The 25,896-nt window shown below is 38.2% G+C and overlaps 1 protein-coding gene across 12 annotated transcripts in view; it reads right to left on the minus strand.

The window, feature by feature from the left end:
• GRIP1 (glutamate receptor interacting protein 1) overlaps positions 1 to 25,896 on the minus strand; it is a 310,240-nt gene that overhangs the window by 201,787 nt on the left and 82,557 nt on the right. For 6 of the 12 annotated variants that reach the window (XM_068190150.1, XM_068190151.1, XM_068190145.1 and 3 more), the window contains exon 1: positions 15,065 to 15,615. The exons of 4 other annotated variants lie outside the window; for them this stretch is intronic. In XM_068190150.1, the coding sequence (XP_068046251.1) occupies positions 15,065 to 15,197 (133 nt within the window). In that variant the 5' untranslated portion in view covers positions 15,198 to 15,615. Of the gene's footprint in view, positions 1 to 15,064; positions 15,616 to 25,896 lie in introns of those variants that run through there. 2 more of the 12 variants (XM_068190160.1, XM_068190146.1) reach the window with 1 other exon arrangement.

Here is a 25,896-nt window from a genome sequence, read left to right on the forward strand (position 1 = left end):
TTAAGGGTGTATGTGAGCCAGTCAGATTAGTTTTTGTAGAAATAAATCTCATTCCCTCACATTTTTTGAGACTGGTTTCAAATTAAATGAAGTGAGGAAGTGAACACAAGTCTTCAATACTTTATAAGAGTGGTGATCCCATAGGTGGCTTAGTAAAAACAACTTTTATACAACATAAAAACACTGATGCAATATTTTCAGGCAACTTTAGTCTTAGAATACTTGAAAAACAAGTTGTAGATAGGCTGACATTTTAAAATAATTGTGTAACTCTGCATCTCTGAATGGCTCCCAGAGTTAAAGGTTATCCAAAATTCAAAAACCCTTCTCCCAGAACAGACTCACAATCTCGAGATTGACACACACTGCTCTGTACAGAAAAAAAATACATGGAGGTGGGGGGGGGGGAGGTTGGGAAGCCCATCTATTTGTTTCCATTTGCATGTTTAATAAAATCCTATTTAGACAAAACTGTTCTTAGCCTTCACATTCATCACCATGTCAAGATAAACTTTAACTCACATAGAAATCACACATTATTTTGCCTTCAGTAGGACTGTGTATGATGTACCCAAGAAGAAGGCGGACTGAGGCCAGACTTGGTGCTAGAGGTATGTCTAGGAAAAAAGTACTTTTGCCTGCTATGGAGCAGATATGAGCATGGGTAACATTTAAATTACATATCAGAATATCTTTCTTCACTGACACTGTGAAGTATTGGAACAAGCTGCCCAAGGAAGTGGTGAAATCACCATCCCTGGAAGTTTTAAGTTTTTGGAAAACCATCTAAATATGGCCCTTGGAGGCATGGTTAAGTGGTGAGCTTGGCAGTGTTAGGTTAACAGTTGGACTCGATTATCTTAGACGTCTTTTCCAACCTTAATGAAATGGAGATGGACACTGTCCTGTCTCTAGTACCTCCTCACCCAGCACCTCTGCTCCCATCTGAAACTGAACTATATAGACTATCAGCAAAGTAAAAAAAAAAAAAAAAAAAAAATCCCCCACAAAATTTCTCCTACATTTCAATCATTCTTCAAGAAATGTCAGGGTAAGATTTAAATTAAAATTCATCACCAAAAAATAGAAAATATTAGTAAAAGAAACTGCTGGTGTCCTCACATGCCAAGTGCTGTCCACCAGATCCTGAGCAGGATGAAAGTATCAACCCCAGGGAACAGCCAGGCAGCCTGCAGACAAGCCTGGGAGGGAGGTGTCCCCAGCACACTCAATACAAAAAAAAGTCTTCATGTCGAATAAATACTTAATTCCTTACATCCTATTGCAAAATACAGAGCCAAGAAAATAATTTACAGATAAAAACCCAAATATGTTTGAAGTGGTTTTGAAAATGTTTGAACTCTTGAGGATACAGGAACTTTGCCTGTTAGGGAGCTCGCCAATTTTTCCCCCTCCACAATTCAAACAGGCTCACTGAATAGAAATGCAGTGTTATCTACACTTAAGGAGCAGCATAAGGGGATTTTGTACATGCTGCTCTTGAAGTAAGTGCTGAAAAGCGAAAAAGTCATTCAGAAATCAAGTCATGATTCCTGACACACACACACACATATATATATATATATATATATATATATACACACACACACACACACACAGAGATATCTGAGTTGAAATACCTGAGTTAGATATCTGAGTTGAAATTTCAGCATCAAGGGCTTTTTCCCCTAATAGCTGCTGTCCCAGGAGAAGCTCAGAAGAAGGAATGCCCATGCCTGTTTCCCCCTACCCCATGGATGCCAACAGGACTCTCATACAGCAAGGGCACTCACACAGTTCTGCATTAGATTTAATGTCTTACTGCAGACACGGAGACCAAAGCTTTGTACCTTTGTTCTCCTGCTGTAACCTTAAGTTCCAGATGTAAATTATTTATTCTGCAGTGACTGCACCTCAAAAGTTTGCTTTGTTGCAAATTCTTCAGCTCTTTCTTTTCACACATCTGAAGAAACAACACTGAGCTGCTCTAAGCAAAGAGATCAATATAAACACACAGCTCATCTTTTGACATTTCCAATCTTTCATAACCCACCAAAGAATCTCAAGCTGTCACTTACCGACCCCATGTGCATTTTCTATGTGCACATACAGACGTGCTTAGCTCCTGTCCAAAAATCAGTCTATGACTACAGCATCCCCACTGGCTTCCCTACTAAAGGAGTGAGGCTGTTCATTTGCTTGCATTCTCTAACAGCAATTGGCTTTCATACAGTAAAAAGCAGCAGTCATATCTTCTATAAAACTCCTTATAAATCAATGTTTCACTCAGAGTGAATAAAAATGAAATAAATAAAAAATCACTGTACTTGGCAGGCAATTTAACACATTTAATATCTACTACAATACATCTATGTACTTCAGGTTTTGCTCCAGTGGAACAGCATTTTAGGGTCAGCATCAAATAAGTCTCACTTTTTGTCTTTCTCTTCCTTCTTTCCCCACCTCCTGCCCTCCAGCAAGCATTACACAGTTTAAAATGTTAATATTATTATAGGTTACAATTTAAAATTCTAAGTGAAGGCTCATGTATAAAAGATATTGGCAAGGAAAACTGGCTTTTCCAAAGAAAAGAAATCAGCAATAAAGTGTATTAATCAATGATTATTGAATTCTGTTCTCCAGGCTAGTGGTTCCTGTCAACACTCGTCCTTCAGAACCAGGTTTTCCTCTTCAGCTTTAATGAACAAGGTTGAAGTAATGCACTGAAATGAAATAATGTAGAACTAATCAACAGTCTTTGTTTTTGAAGTCTGAGCAATTTCCTTGAGAACCAAAATGAAATAGAACCACCATGCTTACAAATTCTCTTAGAGGAAACAATACAAAGATACTGATCTCTCAGTTAAAAGATGTTCTATCTCTGTCAGAAATAGGTACAGAGTATAGAAACACAATATAGACATCAAACACTGGGAAGAAACCATTAGAATTACTATTTTGTTCTACCCACACACACCACTTTCCTTCAGGTTCCCAACTACAGACTTATATCAAACCTGTACCAGTGGGACTACTCACACTAGTGGAGTTACATGCCTGGAACTTGCAGGACCAAGTCTTTGGTTGGCCTACAGCAAGGCACAGCTGAGACAATAGAAAACCTCAAAAAAAAACTCCAACTGTCAGCTTTGAAAATCTGCTTGATAAAATAAACACCAAGCAGAAAAAGTGCAATTAATGCAAACAGATTTTTGAGAGCTTTGTTTTCCATGCAGCAGCCATAAACAAATAAATCTCCACATGCATTTTAAGATGCACAGGAAAACACATTAAAATCCAAGACCAGAACCTCTGACTAAAACAGCTGAATTTGCAGATGCAAAGGCCATTTAAACTTCACTTCCTCTGCTTCTTTCCCAGACAGCTTCCTATTCACATTTTTTTGACCTAGCCTTAAGTTAAGGCATCCCCAGCGGCCCTGGGTCAAGCCTAAAGGCAGGACACATGCATCTTGATCTCTAGACTATGCTATCACATTTAACAGCTGACCGTCCCCCGGCTTGCTAAACAACACACACTAGTCTGTGCAAATAAATAAGTGAGCAGAAAGAGCAGCTGGCAGACAGAATACAAGTAACTTATGCTTTTTAAAAGTAAACCATGTACTGTAGACCACGAGCAGGCATTTTCCCTTTTGCATCAGTAAAACACACACCTCTGCATACACCCTTTCCTGTCTGAATAAGACAGAAAGCCTTCCTTGCCTGAAGGTTTAAATGACTGCAAATGACATGAGTTTGCTTTCTCCCCTTTGCAACAATGGTTTGATTTTTATGAGAAAACTGCAAGAAAAATCTTTATCAGGAGGTACTGCATGTCATTAACTTTATTTTTCAAGTACTTTAAAGGACTTCAGGATACACAAGGAGAAAGGGGTTCCATGTATGCAATTCAGAAAATACATAAAATTTCCACTTTGGGAAAAAAAAAAAAAAAAAAAAAAGATCGGGAAACAGAGTCACTCAATTGCCCAGGGTCCAGCTGAAGAATTAAAGAACTATATGCATCAGCAGAGAGAAAGGGGGTTGGGGGAAGAGAAGATTTAAAAAAAAAAAAAAAAATGTCGCCACAGGAGCACACAGTGGGCTGTATCTAATGCCAATATATGTGTGTGCTCTCATATCACCTAATCCTTCTCTCCATACCATGGTCCTCGTTATTATATTAGACTGGACTTCAAAACTGGACAAATTTTCCAGATTCCACAAGCTGAATTTAGAAGCCTACAGACAGATAAACCATTCAGTGATCTTGTGGGAAGCACTGATCATTTTCTAACAGTACAATAATCAAGTGAAAAACTCAGGAAAATTCACCTCTTGAACTATTACAGATTTAAAAATATTGTTTGAATCTCAGAGCCTTTTTTCAGCTTAATTTAGCTATGCATTTAAAAAATATAACTTGTGACCAAGAAAATATTACCAGTAATTTCAAGAACAAATTTAACTATTTAGAGAATAGTTAAAATGAGCAGAAGTGACCATAAGTGGTTATTAATCATCTTCTGTAGGTTACTCAAAATCAAGTTACATTTTTCTCCTTATTTATACATGTCCCTATCAGTTGGTGGTAGTTTACGTAAAACTAAGGCAAAAAGCTGTTGCTATTAAGTATCCATTAATTAATCAAATAAGACATACTTACCAAGTCATCAAGACTTAAGACCCTTCATCTCAAAATAAGAGCTCCCTCACCAAAACTATATTTTCCTTACCTGAAAATCCACCAACATTTTACTAGTGCAGGGAATGCCAACATATTAAAGCTGTGTACTAATTAATTCCAATCAATTGCTTTCACAGAATTTTAAAATTTGTCTTAATTGCAATTTTGTGAGAAAGAAGATTTGAGCATTTTCTATATATTAAACCTATTTTCATCCAATAGAGCAGTGTGTTACCTTGGCCTGCTCCTCTACTCACGCTGATGTAACCTCCTTAGTAATTATGCCATGAGCAACATTTTTGTAAGAGACTTGAACCAACAGCTAATAAACTTCTTTCACTATCTAAAAGGAAGAAAACAACCTTTTGTGAATGGACATGTGGCTGTAAAATGCTCAATTATCTGCACAAGACAAAGGACCACAAACTCCAGGCTGTAACTGGAACAGCCTTCAACAGTTTTGCTCAGTCTGTGGAAACAATTTGCATGACACAATCTGCCCTATAAAAGCCACAGCTTTACATATTGTTATAATAGCTTGAGTTCAAAGGAGTAGTGAAGAAAAAAAAAGATACCAAAAACCCCAAAATAAACTAGAAAGGAGCACTACTTTCTACCCAACCAAGAACAATACACAAACACTGAATTGCAGCACATAAAACAAGTACCAGTTACAAAACAAAACTGTTCAGTGCATTCTCCATCCCTTGTGATATGCTTGGGAGTGGCAGCATTTTAAAAGGGATGGTTGTGCTCTTCCAGCAGACAAACTTCGTCCTCTCTGTTCTCCTGTAGCACAGGGCTGGGTATTCCCTGCCTGAAGAACACACACATAACAAATGGGAGAGCAGCTGATTGTTTTCAAAACCTACCATATTCATAAATACACTTCTATTTTTGTGAGTTGTTTAATGTAAAAAGAAAAGCATAGGTAAATCATAATTAACCTAAGCTTCAGAAGACTTCTCTCTTTTTTCCTGCCAGGGTATGGCAGAAGTGAATGCCAACAGATTTAGAAATGCTGGGGATGTCTATGTAACCCCTCTGCAAATCTGTGAAGCCCAGGTGAAATACGGGTCAAGCTACAGAGGGAGCATTTCAGAGACTACCAAAATGTCATTAATTCATGGGGATTTCAGAGTTCCACCACCACGCTACAATCTATTTAATTACTGATGGACAGCTATAACCACCAGCCTGAACAGCTTTGGTTTCTTCACTTCAGAATTCATTCTGGTCTCCTTTTAGCAATGAAAGGGAGCGTAGAATTTTCATGACAAGCCACGTGACATTCTACCACCACGCAATGGAAAATCCGCGTTCCTACCTTCCAAACTGTAAATGCCACCAGACGTATTTAGATTTACTGACAACTGACCTGAGCACTGCTGCTGCTTCTGGCAGTGCTCTGCCATAGATCCAGGCTCTCTCCCAACTTTCCTTCACAAGCATTTTCTCATTTTCCCTAAATTGGTCTGTCAGATGCAACGTCCCTATCAGACAGTGTGGCAAACATCCCTTTTGATTTCCGAGCATTCGGCACTAATACAGCTGGCACCGCAGCCTGCAGCTACTGCTGGGACTCATCCCCTGATGACCACACAACTTAACTGGGCTCCTAAAAATAGGGTGCAGGTAGGAGATCATCAGGGCTTTAAAGTATTTCCTACTCCAACCTACAGAAAGCAAGGGCAAAAAGTGTATATGTCTCTGAATTTAATATATGTTTGCCTACCATTCATTTTTTACTGCATTTACTTGTAATACATTGTGAATACTTTCTTTTCTCTTTTAACAGAGATGCTGCCAGCTGACAGAATAGTAACAGAGTGCATTGTTAAGTGAGGAGTTTTACCCTTCTGGGAGAGGGACAATGTTATCAAAATAAAATAGACCTGAGCAGCCATGGAGCTTGTTAAACACACCCAAAGGAAGCATTTGCAAACAGACTTGAAAACAATTTACTGAGTTAATACTTCACATCGTTACTGTGTACTTTTGATTTCACTTTCTTTTTCATGGTTTCATTCAAACAGTATTTCCCCCAGAGCGCTCTTAAATCCTTCTCCTTTCTGCTTTCCAATGTTCGGCTCTTTTCATGGTAATCTTTCCAAAGATAGGTCACCTCAAGTGTTTCTTATCATCTGTTCAAAGAACCCAGAGACAGACAAAAAATAAATCTGGTTCCTCCCTCCTCTGTCCCGCAGCTGCCCACAATGTTCCTTCACAGTGTCAGCACAGGGACTGTTACTACAGAATGCACTGAAGTGATACACGTGTGATCAGATCCTATGGCCACTCATCGAAATTTACTTCTGCATCTTAACTTCAAGGAGATTTTGGTTCATTTATAGCAAATATTATATCCATAACATGTTGTTAGGAAATTTCCATAGCATGCTAAACCCCAAGGAACTGTTGGCTCTATGTTCTCTACTGCATGCATGTGCACACAGACAAACCATTAAAAAAGCAAAGTGCAAGTTCCAGATTTAAGAATTTCTCAACATAGCCTCCTTTTGCATATGCATTACAACACAATCTTTAATTACCTGATCTACTTCTTGCACGAGATTTCATTTCATTTAACGCCCAAATGAAATTATTTTAATTACCTGATGAATTGTTTCAGACCTTGCTTTGCCCACATTGCTCAAAGTGTAATTCCATACCTTAATTCCTACCCACTATTCAAGCCCTTTTCTCTGGGCAGACATTCATTACTCCCCAAGTTCTTCTGTGGTGCTCATCACAGCATTTGCTAACTTAGCAAACACTAATTTATTTCCACAGCATATCTGTGAAGGAAAGGTATCATTAACCCCATCTCACAGGTAGAGAACCAGAGGACAGGGAGATTATCATCAAAGGTATGCAAGAATTGTAAGGCTGAAGCCTGAGATGCCTTATGGCTGGATTTTTAGACTGCTGAAGCTTATGTAATTCCTGTATATGCAAACCAAACCTCCCTTGGCTACAGCAACTGATGCCAGACATCTGCAAGTTCATGCTCTCAAGTGATGAAAACAAGGGATGAGCCCTGACAGGATTTGGTGCAGCCTCTGCCACACCAGCACTACAGCAAAAGTGATCAGATCCTTCATTAAGGACACTTTATTGAGAGGCCAAATGAAGGTCCTAGAAGCACCCTTAGTTCTGCTGGTTTTTAAATGTGGACTATGAGTCCTCAGAATGCTGATTTGTGTAACATTTCCTGGGTTTCAGAAGGTAACTAGAAAACCCTCTGAACAAAATTAGTAGCATTAAGATGCCTGGGTTATCAGCAGTGTAGTCATCATGGGCCCCAGTACTCAGTCACAGCACAATCCCTGTGTTTTTCTGCTGAAAAACATTACATAAAGTTGCCCAATAATTTCTGTACACAGATGAGTACCACCACATTTGTCTTACAGAAATAAGACAAACGGTAAACAGGTGTGTTTATACTCATGATGATGATTAATGACAGCTCCTGTCACGCCCTGCTAACAAAACACAGCAATATTCAATAAATGTTTATCATCTCGTCAGCAGGGGACTTATATTGTTTCTTTCTTCGTTCCACTAATTGTTTCAAGTCTTCCATCGGAACTGAAGGCCAATATTAAAACTGACACTTCAGTAGTTGCTTCTACCTCGCTCTTTAAACTTAGTTCATAAAACCTGGTATTTTATTCACTTCACAATATCCAAGGGGAAAAAATAATCACATCACTACATGTTCATGACGTTAACTGGCAAAGCCATGATTAAAACTAAGGACTTGCACATCTTTTCAGAAAGTAGGAAGCCCAGATCTCTCTGAATTTCTCTGTCTGAATATGAACATCTATATTCTAGACACACTAAAATATAAAAGGGTGCCAAATTCTCTAAAACACTGAAGTACAACCTTATACCAGCAGCCACTATAAGAAGAGGAAGACCTAAAAGGACTAAATTTCTTCAGCAGGGACAATCAGAATCTTTTCAGCAGGGACAATCAGAATCTTTAGTTATTCAGTAAAGAATAGGACTGGAAAGTAAATTAAAGAAAAGTAGCACAGAAATTGTATGCTCGTGATTGCCAGCAGGGAGAAGTGTTTCCACTTCATGCAAAGAATTATATAACTACAGTCTCATTATTTCCATGCCTTCAAATAAATAAGCTGTTTTCCCTCAAGTACTCCAAAGTAATGTTTTACTATCCATGCTCTGTGCTGCCCCAGGAGCCTAAGGGCCATTTGTAGAAGAGCCACAAAGGATGATTTAAAAAAGCAATCCTATTACTAACAAACTTAAGACTGGCTGTTGCATGACAGTTTTAAGGAAAAAATAAAATTAGGCTTTTGTGGCCTGTTTCACAAATAATGAAAATGTTTCACCAAAACCAGCACACACCCACCTGGCAATAAGAGATGCATTGTTCCAGTCCTGCAGGGAACCCCACAGCCTCAGGTTTAGGTGCCATACTAACAGACCGTGCAGCTGGGTATCACGCTACTGCAGCACAAGGAACAACACCAATTTATTATATTTTAATTATATAAACAACATAATGCAGCTAAAGCTACTATTGAAACAGACTAAACATCTACAAATACAATCCTCATCCCAAGACTTACATGTTGTAACTAATATAAACCAGAAAAGGGGTAAAATAAGATTTTAATATATGTGTATTTCTTATTGGCTTAAAAACCATAAATAATATCATGGGAGTCTAAAGAGCTGCTAACAGTCTTGTTTTTTTTTTTACCTACTCCTACTAGCTTGCTTGTCTATAAAATGATGATCGTATGTAATTCTTCTCCTCCACTTGTGTTCCACTGGAAAGAACACTTTCACTAGCAACCATGACAAGCAAGATGGTAGATAAATGGGATCATCTCCAAAACAGACACATACCTCACCAGAAGTCAAGCCATTCTCTGCAAAAGAATGGTTGTCATGAAATAGAAAACTGCACTAGATGCAATGACCAATTGTTTAAAAAAAACCCAACAGTTTTTTAACAATTTTAACACCTATGTGTGTTGAAGAAGATGAAAAAGCAAGAGAAACAGCAGGTGGGTAGACCCTTATCTAACAACTGTGTGAATTTTATCCAAAATGGAAAATATGACTATTGTCACATGGGAAGTCTTAGCAGTGGAAGCAGAGACAACATCACTTGCTACCTCTTTTGTTTCATTCAGAAAACCCTGAATGGGGAAATTGACACCGCCTGTCCCAGCAATAAAGCTCAAACACAGCAGCTTCCTTTATCACAATGGCTGGCTTGCAAACTGACACGGAATGGTAGCCCTGTGATGACAGAGTCTGTCTGGATATGGCCATCACACCCATGATGAACTTGAGGCACTGGGGCTATCCAGATCTCAGGAAAAGAGTGGAAAACAGAAATACTTGTGTAAAACAGAAATACTCAAGATCAGTAGTCCATTAATGAAAATCTCCAGATTCCAACAACCATAAAACAGTTCTTAAGATGAAAGAAATAAGTAGTTTAAATAAATTTTAGTTATTTCTTTCAAATATTATTTTAATTGTGTTTTCAAAGCCTGCAATGTCCTCTACTCAGGTTACCAAGCCCTTTTTTCTTGTAGGCTTCAACAAATACTTTAGTTTCTATGAAAGCTGAGATTTTACTGTACTGACATGACATGATCTGTGATAGGTGAAGAACAATCCCCTCACACATGCACATCCAGTTAAACTGCAAACTAGCAACACACAATCATTGTAAAATAAAAAGCAGTTGTCCTGCATTTCTCATCCTCAGGATCAATTAACATCTTTACAGCTTGAGCAAGAGATACTCAATTACCTTGTCACCACATGACTCATAAAATCATTAACTCTTCTGCAAGCCCAATCAAATCTGTGAGATTGCTGCAAACAAGAACTATTTTTACCCATTTACAAAATGGAGAAAATCTTGACAAGAGTGATGTTGCTACTGACCACATCTTTAAGAAACTGCTGGCATGTCACTCCCCTTGGTGTTTTGTCTTATGTATTTAATACAGCTTCAAAACCACCTCAGATATGAAATGCAAAGACATTTACTCCTAGCATTTTGGCAGCTATGGTGCGGGAGTTTCTGCACCATAACATTGAGCTGTGTTGGAGAATAACGCCCAAGTGGAGTTTTTCTGCTAACACCATCCCGATAAACGTATCATATATACAATTTTAATTTTAATAATTCACAGATTTCAGTCAACAAAGAGGACATTTTCAATTCTGAGTCATATAGAACCTCCAGTTTTTCCTTTTTTACCTTATTTGCTAGGCTAGGAGTCAAATACCTTCCCTTCACTTTCCAGTGATGACACAGGGAGGGAGAAGAGCAAATCAGTGGAAAGACCATCACATGTATTTAGGGAACAAATTTGAAGAGGTTGATGGTCCTAAACTGAGGAACCAGATGATTGTAAACCAGAACTGTGAAATAATTAATAAACGGCATCAGAGAGGGAAATTATATATGACTTTACTGCAGATGTAGACTATGGCAGATTATTTTGTCTACTATATCAATGCTCTTGGTTGATATGTTAGACAACATATGCTAGGCCTTGACAAAGGATAGAAGAAAGTTATTCATTGGACCTTGGTGACTAAATGTAACATTTTAAGGTCAAGGCTAAAATCATGAGACCTTTCAGGTTAGTGGGTACTTACTAGCAGAATTCTTAAGACATTGCTTTTTGTGATCATTACTTAATATTGTCATTGTATCTACATAGAAAGTAAAATCTTTATGCCAACAGACTATGCCATAGAAAGTAAAATCTTTATGCCAACAGACTATGCTGTGTTGAGAAGAACATCATAAGAAGAACCACCAATGAGAAAAAAAAGATCTTTCAGGATATGGATGACAGACACCAGAAGTACCATAAATAAGGCAAAATTTAACAAGATGCATTCACCCTCCAGTCCTGCATGTTTCATGAAACCTGTGAAGTTCTAAAATGAGTTGAAAGAAACCAAATCCTTCCAAGTATTTTGAAAAATAAAGACTTACTGCTGAAATTATTTTAGGGTGTGTGAAGAAGTGTTTGTTTTGGTCAGAGGTGACCAAGCTGGACTGGGTCCCAAAACCACACTCCCACTCAAGACTAAGCTGAAACTCAAAGGTCATGGCACAACACCCTGACTTCAGCAATTGGATTTATGTCATTTCTGGGAGCATTCCAGGAAGTTCTGTTACACAGCATTCCTGATGGTTTGCAAACAGTCTTTGAAATAATGTAACAATGACCTTTTTCACACAAAGCCTTGTTATAATGAACAGGTTGAATGGCAGTGCTCTAATGCTGCTCAAGATAAGTATGATGCTTTTTAAAGTCTTTTATGCAACAAGCACCAACTTGTCTGAGTAGGTTGGGTAGCAATTTCATCATCCATTATGTTCACACTGCAAAGTCTCACTGAAATGAGTATGATGTCTGCACTACTAATGTCAATATGTCAAATTAGTACTTTGGTTTTTATAGCATTACATAGCACAGACACTTCAGAAAGATAGGAGAGCTGGTGTTGCATGTCAAAATAAGGTCATCCATTAACTGAACACAAGTGGATGAAACATCCAAGAAAAAATATATCTGTCCCAGGAGCTGGGGTGTCTTTTTTTACTCAAGGAGCTTTAGACAGCATTGCACATTCCCTTCATCCAGCTGTGTCCCAGTATCACAGCTAATACAGTCTTCCATGGCCAAGCTTTGGAGGAGTAAAGACAGTATACCAAACAGTGGGAGTGACAATATCCCAGTATCCAGGCACAGCTGGGCTGAGGACAAACTAAAGTCACCTTTTTCCTGTAATTCCCAGAGGCCTATTCTGTTTTTAACTTTGTTGTCTTTGTTTGATCCTGCAGTTATTCTAATGCAGTTTCTGCATTTTTCCATTAATTCTGCCTCCCTGTACAACACTCTATTACAAATGGGGGAAGAAGAGAGAGAGTAACAAGCTCATAAAGTTATTGTCTCAGACAATCTTCAAATGTACTGTCTAATTGGATATATAACTCATAAATGATGATGGAGAAGGGATGCCTAACAACATAGCAAAAGGAAACTAAATCTAAAAAAGCTCCAGCTCTGTTCAGTTGAATGAACAATAGGCATTTAAGTTCATTAGCTATGATATTCTAAAAATCGTAGCAATAAATACAATCTCTCCTGCAAGCACCCATTTCTTCTAAGCAAATGACTGCAAAAGGAATGGCTATTAAAAGCTCTGCAATTACTCTAAATTTGCACTGTAAACAGTGTAACACCAGACCATAATTAAATTAAATATGAAACATTTCATTGGCCCAAACACATAAAATTCAATTTGACGAGTGCATTTGTAGTAGCACCAGCAGCATTTTTTCAGATTTTACACATAGCTTTAAGTAGCTACCACACCTACCCAACCAAAACACTGACACATAAAGCACATGGAAAGACCAGACAAAAGCACTTGAGGAGGAATTGTGCTTGAGATGGTATCTCTATAAAGACTGCAAGGCTCAAATCTCCTGTGACTGTTTGGTTTAAGCAACTGTGAGAAGTAGCTAACTCCTTGTGCATCCAGCTCCATAGGGCTATGTGCTATTTTGAGTTCAATTAATCTGAGCACTTGAACACTGCTGTAAACATCACTTCAAAATCTGACATACATTTCATCCAGTCTGAAATACTTCTGACCTCCACAAGCTGAAGTATATACTATTATTTTCTAAGTGAAGTAAAAGAAAAAACCTATTTGGCTCAATCCTAGTGCCATACATTAAGTTAGGAGTTAATAATTTATTAATCATCAGTCAAGAAATCCTTATTACATTTGACAGTTTTTGGAGGGGCTTTGCTTTCTTCTTTAAAAGACCTTCAACAACAACAATCAGCTAGGGAAATATTTTGACATACAGCATTGACATGCTGTTTTGATTTACATATTAAAGCAAGAAGTTACGTGTTTTCACTAACATATATCATTTTCAAAATTTTCAGTGCTAAACAGATTTAAAATTTTTTGTTCTTGTGTAGATTTTGTGCAGCTTTAGTACTGCATTGCCTGCCAAATAGGTCTTTTTCTTGCAAAAACTCCCTCTTAACAACATAGAAAAGTCATATAGTTTTATATTATCAGCACAGTAAGTTTTCTTAAAAATGGAAAGCAAACAAAATTGTATCAAGAAGAAGCCCAGTAAACAACCAAGCACCCTACATTGTCTGTAGGAGATAGGCAAGCATGGCTCACTGGGAGAAAGCCAATAAGAACAACTCTTGTTTCCTAATTTTCCACAAGATAGCAGTTCTCTGGTGCTGCAAGGCACAATGACATTTATCATTCTATCTTAGAACAAATGTAAGGTTCTTATGATTTATTTCAGCAAAGTGGAAATGAAGAAAAAAAGATACTGACAATCACTCACATCGTACAGAACAACAAAAAAGTGCATCAAACTTCAGCAGCTCAACAAGGCACAGCTTCACTGCAAAGGTCCCAAACCAGTGGCCAAAACAGCATAAACAGGCATTTTCTGCTCATGGCTGAATTATGCTCATACTGCTACCACCTTGCCCTGACAGTGCCGCACAAGACTCCAGGCAGGGGCTGTGTGTGGCTTCCCTCCTTCCCGCCCCCACTGTGGGCACCTCTGGGCACATCCTCTTCTCCAGAAGATCATAGCAGACCGCCAGCTCTGAAACCTGACAGGCACAGCAGACAAACTCTAAGAAGCTGCAGGGTCCAGCATATAGTTTGCACAGGGATTTCGGAGCAGGTGGTTTATTTTGGTTTTGACAAAGCTGCTGAGTGCCATCACGTGAGTGCCAGCAAAAAAAATCCCCCCTTAATTCTCCAGAAGTGTTCCTGGACCTGCAGCGAGGAACCAGCCCACTCAATTTACTCACTACTGAAAAGACCAGGTCACAGCAGAGGCTTAGTAAACTGACTCTCCCTCAATACCAAACATTATTCATCAACTTCAACTTACAAAGGAGTGCTCACTGCCTCTGTAGTGCTTTAAAAATACCCACACAGCCTTCCAAAGGCACTGTACAAGGGCTACCGCCACCCTACTCGTTCTCAACACCGTGTTTTAACAAAAGGTTTCCAGCAGTCAGATTGGATTAACTGCATCTGAAATCTCACCAGGTCTCTGCAGACAGACCCTCTTTACTTTGAGAGCTTCTGTGCCACTTCAGATGCTTTGTATTGTTCATTGGCAGCAGAGCCAGAAAGAGCTCTCACAGGAACTGACTTTTAATATATACATGAGACTCAAGTCCTAGCACAGGAGGAATATTGCTTGCATTTTTGGAGTTTAAACATCTTAAGAACATAACATTTATCACAGCCAAAGGAAAATGAGGTTATGCAAAATACTTACTTCGAAAATGTTCTGAGGCATAATAGTAGACATCCTCATAGCCCTCGTGGTAATCCTCCTCTGGTCGGTACTTTTTGCCTTTTCTTCTTCTTGATCTTCTGATCTGCTTGACAAAGCCCAAGAAGCGCTCCATCTCCTTCCTCACTCACAGCCCCAGCCGGCAGCCCCCTTCGCCCTCTGCTTCACAAAGAGCTGTCCCAGCATGAATCAACCGCAAGCGCCGGAGCAGAGCTGCAGCTCCCACCAGCCGCTCCGCTACCATTAAACAACCCCTCCCTTATCTCAGCTGAGACTAGGAAGCATATTGTTTTCCCTTTCATAAAAAAAAAAAAAGGGACACACACACAGACACACTTTATCAAATCTACTGACTGGAATATTTCAACCTGAAAATAAATAACGGAGGAAAGCATTGAAGCAAAAGGAGAATTTCAGGATTTCAAGCTGTTATTTAGCAGCAGAGGACAAAGTTGAAGAGACCTGCTTGCCAGCAAGAGGAAGCCCAACACTGAGAGCTCCCTATCCTGGGTCTCCATCATTTGAAGAGGGGCTGGGAGGCGGGGATAGATGTTAGTCAATGGACTGAACCATCTCTCACAGCAAAACAGGTTTCCATTCGCCAGTTAAATGCTGCCCTCATATCTACCCGGGCAAAGGCTCAGGAGCACGTTTGATTTCATTTGTTGTAAGAACAGGAAACATGCCAATCCATTTCTGGCATCTCATACTCTGGATGAATAAATAGCAAAGTGGTTTAATCCATACACACAACCCACTCAGCAGCAAGTGTGCACTGAATGTGTTAATTGGAGCAGCAGGGAGACAGCTCGGCAGCTGTTAAAAAATGACACATATACCCACTGGGCATTAGTGTATTCTAATCACTGCTAGATCTAAACATTAAAAGGCACTCCAGACAGGTCTCCTACAGAGCTGGCCAGGGTGTATGGCAATAGGCAAACAAAGGAAGCAACATCACAAGCACACTATGATAATACTCATTTCAAATCTCAGCAGAGTTCAAAAAACTTTAAAATTAAGGTGCAGCAGAATATCCTTTGCACAGAGTGAGAGAAGCAGAAAGCCTGAGAAGGCGCTGGCTCTCTTCTCTTGCTGCGTGCCTGAAACCCACACGTGTTCCCTAAGATAAGGCTGGAATTTTAACCGTGTTTCTGATGAAGTTTCCCTCCCGCACAAAAACAAAAGCAGTGACTGCTCGAATCCTATCACGCTGACATCTGTCACGGGCTTTTTATTGTAATCACGTTCCTGCAAACCCAGGGAAGTCTCTAGTCCAGCAGGACTTCTCCTGTCTGTTGGCACAAGTCAGGGATCAAGCAGTCACCTCAGTCAAACTATGTGCTGAACATGGTCACTTGCATCCAGGCTCCCAAGAGATAACATTTTGCACTTAGGAGCATAAAGAAGTCAGAAAGTCTTCCTGTAAAACATATTTTACAGGTTCACAGTCTGCAAAAGGAAGAGCATGCAGAGCAGGGATTAGTTTCTGGTGATGCAGGCATTTCAGTGAGTCATTCTGCAAAGAGTAAACCAGGGCAATGTTTTTGAAAGAAGAAAAGACAAAGTAAAGCAAAAACCAGGACTGTAACTTACCAATTCTGTTTCAAAAGAAGTATGCAGAGATTAATCAGTATTAAGTTAGGATTTTCTAGTTTTGAAACATGTGAAAGTTATAAGTAGAGGTCAGCTACACCTGATACCTGAGGATCCTAAAACACACACACACACTCTGAAAAGATGGAACTGGAATTCTTTCAGGCTTGTTCCAGTTTTCTAGGTATTTTGAAACAATATTGTCACAAACCCACACTTTTATCCATAAAAGCTCAAAAATCCCTGGATGCTCCTGCCAAGCTCCCCACAGGAATACAGACTCATCCTCCTTGACCTCACCAGCCCTGCTTTCCCGCTGTGAAAATGCAGTCGCTGTCGCTAGCTGATGAACACCCCCAGGGCACCACCAGAACTATTTTTAGTGAAACTTCTGTAAGGAGGTTGTGTTTCATTACAAGTCTGTTTTTATCACACAGGTTTCAAATTTCAAATGGTAAAGACCTTAGAGGAGTATTACAGGCATATTACCAAAATTTAAAAAGCCAATAAAACTTGACCTATGGACTTTAGGAAGGGATCACTGTATGTTTTGAAGGCTTCAACTTGCATCTCTTCTGCGCTCTGCCACCAAGCAGCAAAAACATTACTGTCACGAAATATGAAAACCAAAGATGTAGCCTACAGCAGAGGCAGGACTCGCTCTTTTCAGAGAGGGAAATGTTGGTGTGTTGCCCTGGTTGAGGACTCTCCCTGGCAGATGTGGAAAAGGTATTTGTAGGTGTCAGAAACAGTCAAGTCAGAAGTCTTGAAGCCATCACTGCTCCATGAAGTTAAATTATTAAGTTCAATTAAAAATTACAAAGCTTTTAAAGAAGGAGAAAATGTAAAACTTTCTGGCTTTTTAACTGTCTTCTAAATGGAAGCTGAAAATTGGAATAAGCAGACACACTTGGCTTTTACTAAGTAAATACAACCTTTTCCAGTGCCTCTGTTGCTCAACATGCTGCAGCAGAAGCAGCTTTCCTAGTCCTCAGCACACCTCAGGGAGACTTTAGGCCTTTCCACAACAAGACAAATACAGCAAATAAGCAGATAAGGGAGCAACCAAATCATCTGAAGTAGCAGCATAAGAAGCAGGTGCAGGACATCAACTGCCTGACCACTGTCTAGAGAGAACTGATGTAAGATTGGGCAAATTTTGAGCTTTGGAAAGTACATTACTACCTTGTGCACTTTGTAATGCTCATGAGGTACATCACACACCTATATGGCTGCTATAGTAAAGCAAAAAATAATGCACCAAAAGGTATTCCTGGCCAGTGCGCATGGTAATAGCTCCCAGCTATGTTGTGCGTAAAGTATGAAGGGGTTGCAGGGGAGCACAAGCTCTTCTCAGATAAGCAGAAGGGGCTCAAGCTCTGCTGCACTTCACGCTATCCCACCACCTACTACTCTCTACACAGACCAGGCTCCATCTCCTACGCTAAAGATGCAGAAGCAGGCCTGCAGTTTCCAACACACGAGCTGACAATCCTGCCAGCATGTAAATCATACACCCATTTCCTTTTACATGAATGCAAACAGCAGACACATATAATTTCAGAATTTTTACATATTTTGTTAAGAAAACACAGAGCAAGCTAAGCTTTTGATTGGATTTTCTCTGACCTAAAATACTGTGGTATTTGGGGCAATTTAAAGAGAAGGAAATACCTTAACTAAGAACATTGTTGTAATATATTAATACGAGTCAGAGCATTAAGTGCTTTACTATACTAATAAGATTTCTCAGCAAAACATTTGTTTCATATGCATTACATACCACTGCTACTGTTTGCTGAAAATACTGGAGACATTCATTAGCTACTCCTCATGCCATACCTGTAAATATTTTATCAAAGTCCTACTTTCAAAGGTATACACAGAGAACTCAGTTTCATAAACACAGTAGTTAGAAAAAAACCCTAAATAAACAGCTTAACTATTACTGCCCCCATTGCTCAGGATTCACCCTTCTGCAGCTTCTTGTGGAGAAGAACTCATTTCTAAATGAACATGAACATGGTTCTTGCAACCTTCTGCTTGAAAAGAAATAAAAAAGCAGAAACTAATAGAGGCATCCGGCAGTTTTTCAGAAAGGTAAATTGATTGTACAGGACAAGCAGAGAAAGAAACAAACACTGGCTTTCAAATTTTTAAAATGCAAAACATCAGAAATGATAAAGAGTTTCATCCTTAATGACAAAGAGAATAGGATAATTATGCCCAGAGGGCATAAAATTAGATGTTGGTTTATATTCTGAAGCTGTCTCTGAACTAGAATTTGGAGAATCAATTTTCTGGTGTTTTAATGCCAAACAGAAAGTTGCAATGTAAATATGTCTGAAGCTCTTTGGCTCATCCTTTCTGCCTACTCCAATCAAAGCAAGCATTCTACTGCCATTCCCAAGGGGACTCCTTAGAAGAAGCAAGGATTGTCGTGCTGTCTCCAGCATGATTGGCATAACAAAAATTTTGCCAAGTGGCACCGATTAGATAATATTTGCATACTCTATTCTGATAATTAATTTGTTTAAGTTAAGGAGAAGCTCCATCAAACTGGATCACTCACAGTGACTTAATGGAAAAGACCTCACAGCAATAATAAAACATACATAAATAAGACAGTCCTTTTTGAAAAGTTGTGCTGAAGCATAAATGCTTTTGCAGCCATGGATAATTTTCTAGAAGACAAATGTCAGCATTTAAGCTTTAACTTGTCTTTATACCCTACCCAGAGCAAAGATTAGGTTTTTCATAATGTAAAATATCTGCATTTAACATTTTATTTGCACAAAATTAGCTACACAGTTATCAAGGTAAACTTTCACAAGTGACATACTTATTTTCTACAGCACTTTTCCCAGTATTTGGGAAAAGCAGCAGGAAAAACATCTTGGTATCCAAGGATAAACCACTAAGGTAGCTAATATTTAACAAGTATTTCCATTTGAGTGGACTTGCAAACATGATGCTTTGAAACCAGAGCCTGTTTATGAAGCAAGATTCTCTAATGTGTTGCATCATAAACACAGAATGGAATGGGCACCAAATATTAACACTTTGGGGCAGGTATTTTGCACCCTGTTAATCAGTACGTTTCAGTGTTTAAAAGAAGAATAGTTTAGATAGGTGAACCCTCCTACCCTCCTCTATCTCTCTCTGCTTCTCTAGGCAGCCCCTAAAAGTCTTCTGCTGGGGGAATGCCCCTCATTGGGAGGCAACTATGGAAGAGAGCACACGATGGCAGTTGCAGAGATCTACCTGCTTCAGGTTATTCTTGTAAGCCCAGAATTATACATGGACAATACAAAAATTAAGATTAATATAAACAGCTCTTGAAGGCTGGCTGAATAGAGGAAATAGGTTTTTCCCACCTCCCTCAAACCTGTAAGCATAAAGGTACAGTAAACCTCAAAGGGAAGAAACAATTGTTTCTTCTCTGGTTCTCCTTCAACTGAGGGATGTCTTTGATAACCTGCTGTCATTGTTTCTGAAGACCAGCAATAACTAACAAAGGAAATATTCCCTTTATTTATCTTATAGTATCATCTTGTCTGACTTTCTAGTTTTTCAAGTGATGTTTGTTCACACACGACAATTGCTCATGTCAAGGCTGCAATTTTCCACTCTTTGCCCTAAATATCTTGGTGCAAAATGTGAGCTTATCAATTTGAAAATTATAAAACGCCTGTAATCAACAATCTATTACACTCTATAAGAATATATGGCCCATATATGTAGAAGCAGTGCTGAGCTCAAAGCCAACATTGTGTGTGAGGAGTACCTAGCAGCAGCTCACCTGAGGTACCACTTCCCCACCCAAAACCCCTCTGTCAAGCCAGATTCTGAACACAAGCTTTGTTCTCTTCCTAAAGACATCTGAAAATAGCATTGAAGGCATGAGACATACTAAATATTACACTGCATATCTCTCCCATTTGACAGTTTATATTCATGCAGGATAACCAGTGCACTATCTCAAGAATGTTGCTGCAGAACTGGATGGTGATAAAATCCTGCTGATCTGTACTGCTATTTTTAATATCTGATACTTGTTATACACTGTTAAATTATCAGTTTGCTCTGATTTTAATGCATTACATTCAGTTTCACAAGTCATACATTCTTGTTATTAATTACTCACACAGAATCATAGACCATTTTTGTCCTCTGCTCCTAAATTAATTGCAAAGCTTGAGAGTTGGAGTTCAGCTTTTGCGTCACCTAGTTGTAAATTAAATTAACTGCCAAATATTTTTCCTTTTCCCTTTTTTTTCCTTTCTTTTTTGCAAGTGAACACACATTTCAATACTTTGAAATAAATAAAATAAAGAACTCGAGTTCTTTATTGCATTTTATCATATATGCTATTTTGTATTAACATCCCCAGTGGTTTTGCTTTTTTGCAAAATTTTCTCACATAAAAGTGTGCTCATAAATGTGAACGCCAACACAGGGATGAGGGTAAAATAGAATACAAAGGACAGAGGGAGAGGGAACTTTCATTTAGAGGGAACTAGGGGACTGCTTGTGTGTACAATACAAGAATGCTGCCTCTGGAATATGGAGAATGCCGAGAAATCTTTGTGGTGCTGTTTTGAAAGGGTCACTTGTCAAGTTGAATTTCATGCAGAATTTATGCTTCAGGGGAAAAAACACTTTTTTTTCCTGCCTTCAATGCAGCTAAAGCCTTTTGCATACATTCTATTTTTTCTTGTCTTTCTAGCCTATTTGGCTTTAAGTAAGTGGCTAATTAGACTATACCAATATGCATTAACAAATGGTAACCTTACCACCACCAAGGAAATACTGCTCAGGTAAAATTAAGTACAAAAAAAGTTTGAATTTCCTTAATGTTTTGTGACACCAATAACCATTCTACAAGAAAAACTAAGCAGAGAACTATTCCAACCATATGTAAAACCCCTTCAGGGTTAAAGCAGTAGACTGAAATTTTAAAATACGAAAACTAGAACACAGTTCTTTGGAAAGTCTGAATTAAAGGTGTTTTCATCTTTCTAAAGAAATGTAGCAAAAGGCTAGAGGGAACACTACCAAGATTTTGCATCACGTGTCTGTTTTATGCACAAAGAATATCTCAAATCAACTATGAAATACATATGAAGAAATGGTTTAGAATATGGATATGGTTTTTAGTTGTCCCTGACTAAAAAAACGATTATATTTCCCTAATTTTCAATTCTTCAACAACTGCACATTTCAACACTAATTAAAATGCACACAGATCACTGGAAAGAATGAATAATTAATTTATGAAATTACAGCTGGCCAGAACAAAAATACCTACCTAATACATCAAATTAAGTTCTTAAAACAAAAGCATCAAAATATTTTCTTAGGCTGCAGACCACAGGAGCTATAGTGTGCCATCAAACAAGGTTGCAGAAGGTGGGATTTCACAGTTAATTGACAGGAGAAGACCTCTTTGAATATGCCGTGTGAGATTTAAGGTAAGTCATGGGAGAATCAACCATTCAATATCTCTTTACATGTAAGAGTTTGTGTAAGAGACTTTTTGCTGTGTTCTCCCTCTTCTATTACCAATAGTTAGTTGTGAAGACCAGTAAAAACCTTGTTATGTTTCATTATTGAAAACATCCACCAGTCATATATTTTGCATTTCTCTAATAATTTCAATTATTGCAACAAGAAACTTTTGTAATTTCTTTAATAAACTGAAAGAGCAGTTAGAAGTAATAAAAGATGGGCAACAGGAAAGAAATCTGAAGGGAAAAATACAAAAAAACTGGAGGCAACTATGAAATTGAAGTAATGGAGAAGCACCTCTGGGAAAAACACAGGTATACAGGAAGCTGAGCTGTATCCTGAGCTCCATGTTTTATCAGGGTCAAGATGCAGTAGATAAATAGAAAGATTTTATGACAAGAAGAAAATTCTGCTTAACTATCAAAAAAAGTCTACTACAGAGAAATTCCTCATTATGATCACATGAATTTACAATAAAAGACTATGTAAATATATATGCAAATTAAACCATCCATCTGGACTCCACTGCCCTAGAGGCACAGGCCAACATGATGGCAATGAAGAATTCAGTTTTTCAGATGGATTAACCCTTCTCCTTCTCTCTCAATACCCTCCAACATCCAGTTTTAAGTAATTCCTGTTGTCTTTACACAGTCCAAAACTGCAAAGCATACAAAGTAAAAAGAACAGTAAAAAGACTTGAAAGGCAAAAAGGACAACTTCACATGTAACCTCACAGTAATGAGGCCCAAGAACATGTCCACAGCACTGAAGGATGGAGGTTTCCATCCACCAGCTCTCAGTAGCAAGCCCCATTGAACATTAGTGTGGTACTTCATCTCTCTTGTGCCAAACAGCAGTTTGGGAAATGAGAGCTGCTAACACCCCATTATGTATGAGGTTTCACTTCCCTTCTGTCCCCATTCCAAGGGCACAGAACAGGTTCTGCTGTTCAGTTTGTAATTTGTTTCCTAGTTCAAGTCCACCTTTTTCCATCCAGGGGAACAGAAAAAGGAAAAATTAAAATAAAAAAATAGAGAAAATCTGCTTAATGCTGCTGCTAAGATGTTAACAAAGGAAATGCAGACAAAGCAAATGCACAGACTTCAAAATTGTCTTCTCTGTGCTCTGTCCTCCATGAGAACAGCATTCCTGTGTTTCAATGTTAAGAGGCATACCAAAGGTTGGGAAAAAAAAGCATCACATCCCGAGCTTCTGAATCTCATTTACTTCTGCTATGCAGTTTGACATTTTCTGCTGTAAATTCACACTTACAATAACAACTTTGCCCTATAAAATTGTGAGACTGAATATAATCATTTGTTCAATGTTGCACTCTTTACGGGGTAATAACAAAGGCTATAACAAATAATTCAGATTTTACTTGTAAAGACTATGAGATCCTTGACCTCAGCATACATTTCAGAAGCAACAGAATAGATGAGGTTCCTTCTATTTGAAAGCTGATAGCTCCCAAACAAAAAGTTACTTGGAATTCACATTCTGTGACACTCAGAAGAGACAAAATAAGTCTGATGTTTTAAACTCCTCTTTATAGCTGCTTTGTACACCAGGATTTACTTCAACTGAGAGACCTCAGTTTTCACCCACACTAACAAAATGATAAAATACTAAGGAAATTTTACACCAGACCAATTAAATCATTATCAATTAGTGTGCAAAGCTGTCACAGCTAAAACTTCACAATCCCAAAGAATTTCGAAACTATTGCAGATATCCCAAGTAACCTTTTCAGTCTTTTAGATGCTCAGAACACATCTATAGTTCTAAAGGATGCAAATTCAGACAGGATGTGTATTTTAAAAACTGACTTGTCAATTATTGATATTTGGATTACCTAAGCATTAACATTTTGCTCAGAAGCACTAAAGCAATTCTGTAGACATGCTCATGCATTCTTTCTGGTTTTATACAATTTTGTTCACAGTATCACGTGGTATTGACTGACAATTAAGATTCCTTAATAAACTATTCTGCAATTCTTCTTTCTCCTTAAAAATATCCCCTTAGGTCTGACTTCAAGCCCTTAAAAAAGGTTTCTCAGGTATTTAAAACTGACCATCCTAATCTCTACTCTTAGAGATGTCTTTCCTGTGAACTGCTTCATGCACTACTTATTCAGGTGTAGACACAATTTTTGTACTGCTATGATACAGGATGTCAATCTAGAAATCTTTTAAGAGCTTAACCTCACTTACTGTCCCACTGAGCTGAACATGATGCCTGGTGGTAGCAAGGACTAGGATAATGAGCAGCTGCTGCATCAGATGCCCCCAGCTGTGGTGGTAATGCCACATCCTAACTTCAGATGCAGTCATGCCACGAGTTTTGTTTTGCTTAAGAAATACATTTTAAAAAATTACTGTCACACTTATTTGAAGAAGAAAAGTTTACAAAGTGAACTTTCCTGCTGGTGCTAAAGATCACATCCTGGAAGCCAAGAGTGATAACTTGACATTTCATTTTCCAAGAAGTCTAAACAACCACAATAAATTTACAAATGTAGACATGCTGCACTGTTAAATTTCATTTCACGCTTAGTAAGCAAACATTATCAAACTGTAAGTACTGTCATCCTCTGTCTTTTTAGTTAGAAATCTTGTAGCCAATAAAGGTGTGACCTTGAAATATTCCACAGATGGATGAAGTCATTTTGCTAGTCCCTTTGTTACACATTTTGCAGAATTGCAAATTTAGGTCACATTAACTTCACAAAAACTTTACAAACTGTATTATCATTAAGAGTCGCTAAAAGTGCATTAATGAACCACGTGTCTGAACTGTCATGAAAAATTCAGTTTTGAAATTAAAAATGCTGAGACAATGCAGAAATTAATTTTTTTAATATATGTAGTACTCCTATTTTTACTGCCAAAACATAAAAAGTAAACCTGTATGCTATTTTTCTACTACATTGTCAAAACCAAAAGTTTTCTGTTTAGGAAGCCAGTGAAACATATGTCCTTGTGTGAGAGGATGATGAAATGTTACAGAACACAGACATAAATTCAGCAGGATTTTTCATGTGGGCTGAATCTACTCAGGTATTTATTTTAAAGGGAAAACTAAAGGAAAAATTCCAATGCTCTTTTCTTAAGGAATTGCTATTGTTTTCCAATACTCCTACTGCATGTGATATACTACACCAGATGTAGTATACAAACAACCAAATATATACAATGATAAACCTTTTTTAATGACCTAGAAAAGTCCTGTTCAGTTACAAGGCATAATGATTCATTACCATTTCAAATTTTATTGAATACAGCAAATCACTTTTTTTCCAGTGTAATTACCAAATAAGAAGACTAACTGAGTAAGAATTGCAAAACTCTGAAATAGATTCAGGATCTCAAATGAGTTGTAAACTACTGTAAATAAACAAAGAAGTTGAAAAATAAGCATTTACATCTCAAAAAAAAAAAAAAAGAAAAGAAAAAGCAAACAAAAGTTAATTTGAAGTACTGCTTGGTTGCTTCTAAGTATGTTTTTTTTTTTTTAATCTCAAATGATTCCCTTATGAAAGATTCACCATCTCCACCCCCCCAACACATACCCCAATAACTGATTCCCCACAGGGATAGAGCTACTTTCTTTTCAGAGAAAGACTCTGAAGAGAATAAGCTCAAGCTCCACACCACCACATTTGGAAACAGACATAGCTTCCATCTAAATTGTACATGGTT

Source organism: Anomalospiza imberbis, chromosome 5 (genome assembly GCF_031753505.1).
Source record: "Anomalospiza imberbis isolate Cuckoo-Finch-1a 21T00152 chromosome 5, ASM3175350v1, whole genome shotgun sequence".
Lineage (NCBI taxonomy): Eukaryota > Metazoa > Chordata > Aves > Passeriformes > Viduidae > Anomalospiza > Anomalospiza imberbis.